General features: G+C 37.9%; 1 protein-coding gene across 1 annotated transcript; it reads right to left on the bottom strand.

Annotated features, from left to right (window-relative positions):
* Positions 1-5,843: 5,843 nt before the first annotated feature.
* Positions 5,844-6,727, bottom strand: LOC102825803 (transmembrane protein 234-like). Its single transcript, XM_006834707.1, has 2 exons — positions 6,243-6,727; positions 5,844-5,991 (listed from the first exon to the last, which is right to left on the bottom strand). The coding sequence occupies exons 1-2, from the start codon at positions 6,725-6,727 to the stop codon at positions 5,844-5,846; spliced, it is 633 nt and encodes a 210-aa protein (XP_006834770.1).
* Between the last annotated feature and the right edge of the window lie 2,927 nt (positions 6,728-9,654).

The raw sequence follows: 9,654 nt of genomic DNA, 5'->3' as shown, positions 1-9,654 counted from the left end.
TGACCCTCTACTTCTCTGATGGTTGTGGTCTTTGATCTTCATCAGTAAGTATTTTAAGTTCTCTTCACTTTCAGCAAGCAATGTTGTATCATCTGCATACCGCAGGTTGTTAATAAGTCTTCCTACAATCCTAATGCCACATTTTTCCTCATGTAATCTAGTTTATCAAATTATTTGCTCAGCATATAGATTGAATACGTTTGTGAATGAATACAACCATGATGCACAGTTTTTTCCTAATTTTAAACCATTCAGTGTTGTCTCTTAGTCTATGTATAGATTCCTCTGCAATGGTGTCCATTACTTGTCAAAATCCACACAGTTGAAAGCCTTTGCAAAGTCAGTATAGCATAGGTGAACATTCTGGTATTCTCTGCTTTTAGCCAAGATTCATCTGATGTCAGTAATGATATCCCTCATTTCACATCCTTTTCTGAATCCATCTTGAACCTCTGGAAGTTCTTTGTCAATGTATAATTGCGGCTGTTTCTGTACGATCTTTAGTAAGATTTTATTTGCATGTGATATCAATGATATTGTCAGATTTCTGAATTCCTTTGGTCACCTCTTTTTGGAATGGGCACAAATATATATCTCTTACAGTCAGTTGTCCAGGTAGTTGTCGTCTTCCAAACTTCTTGGCATAGATGACTGAGTGCTTCCAGTGGCGTATCAGTCTGTGTATATATTTCTAATTTTATTCTATAAATTCATGGGCCACTCTTTTGTGCTAGTGCTTTAGTCTTTCATACTTTTGTCGTATTATCATGAGGGGACAGTCTCTAGAAAGGACATTATGCTTTGTAAAATGGAGAGTTAGCAAAAATGAGGATGACCCCCAATGAAATGTATTGGTATAGTTGTAGCAACAATGAGCTCAAACATAAAAAATTATGAGGATGATGCAGGACCGTGTAGTATTTCATTCTGTTGTGTGTAGGGTCACTATGAGTCCAACTCAACTTGATGGTACCTAACAGCACCAACAAATAAAGTTTCTCCTTGTTCTTTTCGAAAGATTGCTTCTTGGACTATGAATACATTCCTCATGAACACAATTAAGTGTTCTGGAATACCCATTCTTTGTAGTGTTATCTGTTGTTTATTATGATCCACACATTGACTGCCTTTGAATAGTCAACAAAGTCCAATTAAACATCTTTCTGGTGTTCTCTACTTTTAGCCAATATCCATCTGATGTCAGCAATTTTATTATTGATTAACCACTTATTGATTGCATATACCTTTTTGCAACAACAAAAATGGTCAGTATACACAAAGACATCATCAGATGGAACATACAGTTGATGAACTGTCTACATATGGGAGAAGAGATGATAGAGAAGCTCAACATCATTCACAACAAAACCATGGGTCCACTGTAGAACTAGCCATTAGCTGCTCATATGCAAGTTTAAGCTGAAGCTGAAGAAAATTAGAATAAACCACAAGAGCCAAATTATTACCTCAAGTATATCCCACTGAATTTATATACCATCTCAAGAACAGATTTGATGCAGTAGACAATAATGACTGAAAATCAAAAGATTTGTCAGATGATATGAAGAACATTGTACGTTTAGAAAAAAAAGCTCATTATAAATACAAGAAATAAAGTAAAGACCAAAGTGTATCAGAAGAAATTCTGATAGAAATGCTATCAGAAAGGCTGATATAAAAAGACTAAAGCAACTGGAAGTAATGAGAAAGTAATAGAACTGGACATAAAATGTCAAATAATATCTTGAGAAGACACGTACACTATTAAAATGAAATGTGCAAAGACCTGGAGTTAGAATAACAAATGGGGGAAATATTTCCCAAGTTTAAAGAAATGAAGAAAAATTCATGCATCTGGTTTCAATATCAAATAATACTACAGAAAGGATCAAAAGAAGATAGAAGGAGCACAGAGAGTCACTGTAACAAAAAGAAGTTTTCGATGTTCAGTCATTTCAAGAAGTAGCCTATGATCAAGAATTAATGGTAATGAAGGGAGGAATCCAAGCTGCACAAAAGATATTGGTGGAAAACAAGGATCCAGGAATTGATAGAATAACAATTGAAAAGCTTCAAACAACAGCCTTATAAAGAAACCTTGCATTAATGGCCTATCAAAAAGGCCACTTGCTGAGTATTGAATATTCATCCTGTTTTTCATTGTTCTTAAATACAGAAATAAAATGTTACTTACACAATCGGGCTGGGTGTCTTAACAGGTTTAAACTTTACGCAATGATAAAATGACAATGACCTCCAAGCCCTTAATAATTTGCTTTGCCTGTTAAATTTGTTTTGTAGTCCCACAGGACATAGCACCTCTTTCCATTTTAGTATCAGTTTCATGTATCATAATTGTTGATTTGAATTTCTAACTTTCCCACTGGGCCATGAGCTCATTGAGGTCAGAGACCCTTGTAACTTCAGCACATAGGTAAGAATCTGAAATTACAAAGCTTGTTCAATTACTTATTTCTTAGTCAATAATGTTGCATGGATAAATGAAAACTATTATATTATCTCAGAAGAGCAAAAGCAATGCAGTTAATACTAGAATTCTACATTCTAAAATTTTTAATTCTTCACTGAGGAGATTTTAATGAATTTTGAAAATGTTTTTGTGGAACATGGTGAACTTTGAACCATAATTATTTACCTGCTACTATAAAACTAACTTTTGCTAATTTCCTTTTTATATTATGTTCTTTAGTATAAGAGATGATATCAAATTGCTAAGCAAATTGATAAGAAATTCCCACCTCCTCTGAAATGAATAGCTTGAGTTACAACTCTTCTGTATCCTAAAAGGTGCTGCTGGTAATATTGGCATGCTATCTATGTTCTGTGAGTGTGGTGGCTCCATAAGATAAACACTGGACTGCAATTCACACGATACATGGTTTGAGCCCACAAGCTGCTCCGAAAGGAGAAGAATGAAGGTTTCTCCTCCCTTAAAACTGTAAAGCCTCAGAAATCCTGTACAGGTTCACTGTGAGTGCAAACTGACTCGATGGCACTTAGCAAAAACAGCAATACATAAAAAATTAAACAAATGTTCTTATACAATATCTTTTTTACATTTGAAAATTGTACTAAATTATTACATTTTTCAATTTTAAAATTAAATGCATACAAATTTTGCACTTTTACCCTGCCTCCAGATGAAATTAAACCAAAAAACACCAAGACTGATCACTGAACTAATGATCAGAGGAGCATAATTTTATGTAAATTCTAAAAAAAAATTGTAATTAAGAATGAGCTTGATTTCAACTTCATTGTTCATTTCCTCCTGGTACAACAATTTAATTCCAAATATGATTAAATAGCACCTTTCTCTTGATACACCTGCAAGCTTTTTAAAGTTTTCTCAGAGCTTAGATGAATTAAGGAATAAAGGGAAAAAAAAAATAGAAGAAGAAAAAACTGTTATATGAGAAAATTATATTCATAACTCTGAAATACTGGTGGAAGTTATTTATTTATGAAAGAATTTGCATAAATGTCAATTTGATCTGTTAAAATGGCTAAACTTGCATTAAATGTGAACACAGTATAATGCAAACAAAGGATAGAATAATTTTGATTCAATTTATTAAATATCCCATTTGTCAATTAAAGAGAATTGGTATGATCACATAATAGTGGCACCTTCTACTAACGTTGAATATATTGTTTGAAGTGCTCCTGCAAGTATCTCTTTTGATTCTTAAAACATACATGACTCTAAGTAAGGTTGCTATTCCCATATTATAATGGAGACAAGTAGGCATCAAGAGTTGAAGAATAAAGGATGCATGACTTGTAGTGGTTACAAGTCACGCTGCTAACCTCGAGGTCAGCTGTTCGAATCTGCCAGTTGTTCCATGGGAGAAAGAAGAGGCTTTCTGCTCCTGTAAAGATTTACAGCCTAGGAAGTCCTCTGCAGGGTCGCTGTAAGTCAGGACTGACTCCAATACCATCACTGTCATCAGTAGTAAAATGAATTGGTATTACTGAAAACCACCTCTTCTATTGTCTTTCTTCTGTGTCCTTCTGTAATCTATATATTTGTAATGTTAACAAAACTTTTGTCTTCTCAATATCCCAATATAGATACAAATATGTCATGGTGAGTCAAAACGCTCTGCACTCTGCCTATAGAATTTAGTTTTAATCAACAATTGGAAATGACAAATAGTTCATTTTTCAACATAATCTCCTTTCTTCAAATATACTTCATCCATCTGTCAGCAAACTTTCTTATTCCCTTATTTAAAAAAAAAAAAAAAGGTTTAATCTGAGCTGCAAGCCTGAATGCACCACTGTCTTCATCAGAGGTGAATTTTCATTCTCAAAAGCCTGCTTTCAGGGGAACAAACAGGTGAGAGTATGATAGAGCAAGTGTAGGACTTTAAGGCTGATGCCTTAACACTTCAAAATGAAGTTTTTGCAGAATGTCAACAGTGTGGACAGAGGTGGGCTAACATGCATTGTCACATAAGATCGCAGTGACCCTGGATGGCAGTCCTCTGCATTTAATTTGAACTTTAAGCTTCATCTCTTAAGTGAGCTTCTCACTATAATGAGCACTGTTTATTGTTGAACTTTTACCTGATAGTGTTTCAATGATGGTCTATGAGAATCCCAGAAAGCTGTAAGCATCAATTTTCCAGTTGATGGTTGACTTTTGAACTTTTTCTTGGTCAGTGATTGAGGATGGTTCCATTCCATACTCTGCCATTTATTCTCAGACTCCTTGTGATGAAGCATTTCTCATCACCAGTCATGATTTTTTTCAGAAAAGTTTACCGTCCTTCAAGTTTGGTCCAATTATGTTTGTGATGTCCAAATGTTTCTGTTTATGCTCTTCCATGAATTGATCGGGTACCCATATTGCACAAACTTTTCAAAATCCTAGTTTTTCATGGTGTAGCTCACAGGCAGACCTATGGCTAATTTGCAAAATATTTGCAACATAATCCTCTGCTACTGATCTATTCAAAAGAATCATTTCACATGCACGTTCAATGTTGTCATCAGTCATGAAAATGGATGGGAATTTTAATATAACTAGAGTGAGGTTAATTTTTGACTCACCCTAATATTTCTTAGAGTTGTCATTGTTGTGGTTAAGTGCCATTGAGTTGGTTCTAACCCACAGTGACCCTGTATAGAATTTCTAAGGAGTGGCTGGTGACCTTAAACTGCCAACCCTGAGAATCAAGCCAACTTTGCAGTAAGTGCATTAACTCACAGTGCCGCACCAGCACTCCATAACTTATAGTATGCAGATGTAATATATAGAAAGCTAATTTAAGAAACAATAGATTCTGATAATAAATTCTTTAAAAATTCCCTAACACTAAGACTGAAACCTAGGAATTCATGGAATACTTTACAAACAATATGAAATAAGTATAAAACTACTAAATCTGCTAAGACGGTACATAAAAAACAATTGAAAAATATTACATAAAATTAACTTCTCACCTTTTCAAGTTGTTGGTGTAAGGTGTTGATGAGTTGATACTGACTCATAGTGACCTTATGCACAACACATACAAACCTTGCCCACCCTAGCTTCCAAGGAACATTCTGCCTGTATTTGTGACAACTCAGATTTGTTTTTTCTTCTGGCAGTCTTTGGTAATTTTAATATTCTTTTTTTTGTCTGTTTACTACGGATTTATTGAAGGCACTACAGATTGGTTACCAGGCACTGCGCTGGGTGCTGGAGCTGGGCAGTGCTTGAGAGGGCCTAGTAACTGAGGAATCCTGCCCACCGCCTGGGTGGGGCAGGCGAGGCTAACCAACAGTTTATCTCCCCTCCACCTGCCACTTTACCCCCCAGTCCTGCCCCTTCAGCCAGCGGGACCACTCAGACTGAGCCCTGGGGCCTCTGGTTTGCATTTCTGACTTTTTGCAGTACCCTCTCCAGGCTGCAGGGACGCTGCATGCAATTCATGGATCCTGCCTGTGTGATGGTCCAGATCAGGCCAGATAAGGGGGCTTAAAAGTAAAAGGGAAAACTCCATTATCTTTTCTTTCCATTTTCCAAAAAATTTTTAGTTGTCATAAGGGCTGGGTGGAGCCTGAGATAAGAGCAGGATGGGATCTGCTGAGAGTGTGTGCTGTGTCAACAGCACCAGAAAATTACAGAAGCCTTTTGCTCAGTTCTCTTACTGTGATCCTTGAGGTAGCTATTGAGGGATGAGGAAGCGGAGGCACAGAGTCGGGATGTGCTGGGTCTCTGCTCCTACCTGCATCTCACGGGCAGAGGGCTCCCTGGAGACAGCAGAGCTGTAGGGTGAGGTGGACCCACTCGGAGGGTAGATGGCTGCCCCTGGGTCTTGCTCACTGAGCTTGTGATGCAGAGTGCAATTCCTGCCACGGTGAGCACCATGCCTGTGACTGCTCCTTTTCCACTAATATCTTCTCCTAGTACCTTTCCAACTATCAGTGTGAAGACAATGGCCAGGGAGTTACAGATGGGCACAGCTAAGATTATATCTGTGGATGCCAAGGTGAGGTAATAGAGACGGGAGCCACACTGGTTGAGGAGAAAGGGTACCAGGTACTCAGTATTCAAGAAGAGGGTCTTCATTTCCTGCAGCAACTGCCGAGCCCAGGTACATTCATGAACTTGCTGCAGAACAGCAGAGGCCCGCTTCAGCAGTGGCTGTGTGCCACCCCACAGGGCGGCCACCAGCACCAGGGTCAGTACCTGTCCAAAAGATGCCGCCATGGCAACTCCGATCTCTTCTACTCTCGGGAACAGAGAGGAGGAGATCCGTAATCCGGAAGTGACGCTCGGCTTCATCTGGTCCTACTCAAGTCCCGGGTCTCCTCGTGTTACCGCAGGCATGGTGAGTTCCATCGAGTTCGGGGTATTGGATTGACGGTCCTGGGTTGGGGCAGGAATCCAATTCCCGCCGCTGACACTTCCGTCCTGCCTCCTTAGAAGCCAATTCTACTGCAAGGCCATGAGCGGTCCATTACGCAAATCAAGTACAACCGCGAGGGAGACCACCTGTTCACAGTAGCCAAGGACCCTGTTAGCGTCAGCCTAAGGGCCGGAGGGCGGGACCACGTGGAGCTAATATTCTCTTTCAACGTCATAACTCAAATGCATCAATTCTTCTATGGGCATACTTAATCGTTGTCCAACTTTCACATGCATATAAGGCTGTTGAAAATACCCTAACTTGGGTCAGGTGCACCTCAGTCTTCTCACTGACATCTTTGGTCTTAAACATATTAAAGAGGTCTTGCACAGCAGATTTGCCTATTGCAGTACGTCATTTGATTTGTTGAGTGCTGTTTCCATGAGTGCTGATAGTTGATCTGAGCTAAATATCAGTATGTTGTACGGTTGTGAATGGTGTGTTGTTGTGATTCTGGAAGCTATGACATCGGAATTTTAAATACCCACAAGGTCACTCTTGGTGGACAGGTTTCAGCTGAGTAGACAGCCTAAGACAGACTAAGAAGAAGGAGAGATGAACTACTTCTGAATACTTAAAAATCACTGAAAACCTTATGAATACCGTTGGAACATTGTCAGGTAGCTCCAGAATGTTGAATATTGAAACATGATGAAGAACACAAGGATGCTGACATATATATTGTCAGGAAATGAGCTTCTCAGGTTGGAAGGCACTCAAATGTGGCTGGAGAAGAGCTGCCTCCTCAAAATAGAGTTGATTATGATGACACAAATGGAGTAAAGCTTTCAATATCTTCATTTGCTGATAGGCACAGCTCTATTTGACTGTTTAATACAATGACAAAAATCCTTGAACTTGAAAATAGTTATTTACTTCTATACTTCTATACTAGAATTTAACCTAAAGGAGCAACAACAAAGGGAAACATTGAATGATTTATTATTTACTTTATTAATTTTATTCTAGAAAAATATGCACTCCTTAAACATTTTAAAACACCAAAAATAAAACAAAATTTCTCCAAAATCAAAGACGGGAAGAATCCTAAAAGCAGACAGGGAAAAGAGAAGTGTTATCTACAAAGGCAAGAAAATCAGATTAATTTCTGGCTTCTCAGCAGAAACCATGAAGGCAAGAAAGCAATGGTGAGACATATATAAAAACCTAAAAAAAAAAAAACATTGCCAACAAAGCATCATCTATCCAGCAAACCTGTAAATCAACTACAATGGTACAATCAAAAAATTCCAGGATAAACAGAAGCTAAGAGATTTTGTCAAAGTCAATCCAGCACTTCAAAACATACTAAAGGGAGTTCTTCGGAACGAAAATCATCAATAGGTCTCTCCATTGCCTTCTTGCTTGCATGGTTTCTGCTGAGAGATCCGAGCTTAATCTGACTTGCTTGCCTTTGTATGTAACACTTCTGTTTTCCTAGCTGCTTTCAGGAGTGTCTCCTTCTCTTTGATTTTTAAGAGCTTGGTTATGATATGTCTCAGTGATTTTCTTTAGTAGTCTATCCCTTCTGGGGTTCGGTGAGCTGCTTCAATGTTTATCTTATCACTTTTCAGGATGTTAGAGAAATTTTATTCCAGCAGTTCTTCAATTATTTCCTCTATGGACTTGTGTGATTCTTCTTGTTCTGGAATGCCGATAATTCTTAAGTTATTCGTCTTCCAACATGAATCTTAGACCGTCTTCAGATTTTTTATCCTTTTTTCTGTTTGCTCTTCTATCTTAGTCATATTGAGAGATTTGTCTTCCAGCTCACTGGTTCTGCATTCCATCTATTCTATTCTACTCCTTTGCCCTTTCAGAGCATTGTCTATTTCTGATATTCTATTATTGATTGTTTGGACCTCTTTCTGTAGGTTTTGAATGGTTTCCAATGCTGTATTTATCTTATTTGATTGTTCCTTTAGCACTTTCCTGACTTCTTCCTTATTTTTCTCAACTCCATTGTAAAGTGTTTTGAAACATTTTATGATCATTTTTCTGAATTCCTTCTCAGGCATTCCCAAGGCCTGCCCTCATTCCAGAATGGAATCCAGGTCTACCTCTAGGTCATTTGTCTCAGGCATTTTATCTTGTTTCTGGACATGTGCTGATATGGTCATCTGTTTTGCTTCTTGAACATGTTTAATGTTTATCTGTGGCCTTAATATTTAATTGAGTATGTGTTTTGGTATTTTTTATGTTTTCTGATTGTTTCCAAGTAGATGTGATCTGAATGTGGGCTTACCTTTTTACTGTTCTTATTGCTTAACTAGAGTAATTTTCACAGCTGTTGTCTGCCTCCCAGGAATATGGAAGTTGGTATTGGTTCTTGCTTGGACTTTGGTGTTTTATAGAGTGTGATTATAGCTTGACTATATGGCAGCAGTTACTGACTCTTCTTGGTTAACATAGGGAGATAAAGAGTCCCCCAAAAGTAGAAGGGGGAGCATAAAGCAGCAAAACAGCAGCAGCAGCACCCCCCAAAAAAATCCCCAAAATAACAACAAAACAAAGCTATACTGAATACTGCAGTCTATAGTCACAGAAAACGGGGAGGAGGGAGAGAAGAAGAAAAAAACAAAACAAAACAAAAAACAAAGTCTATAGCCTAATATGAGCATGACTTCATTGTCATCGCTTCAGCTTCTTGCTTTCAAAGCTGCCTGAGAGATTTGGGTTGTTATGCTGTACCTCAGGCTTTAATTTAATTTTCGGCCTCTTTTTTTTT

Source organism: Chrysochloris asiatica, unplaced genomic scaffold (assembly GCF_000296735.1).
Source record: "Chrysochloris asiatica unplaced genomic scaffold, ChrAsi1.0 scaffold00013, whole genome shotgun sequence".
Taxonomy (NCBI): Eukaryota; Metazoa; Chordata; class Mammalia; order Afrosoricida; family Chrysochloridae; genus Chrysochloris; species Chrysochloris asiatica.
The sequence above is the reverse complement of the archived record's forward strand: the minus strand, read 5'-3'. Positions and strand labels throughout refer to the sequence as shown.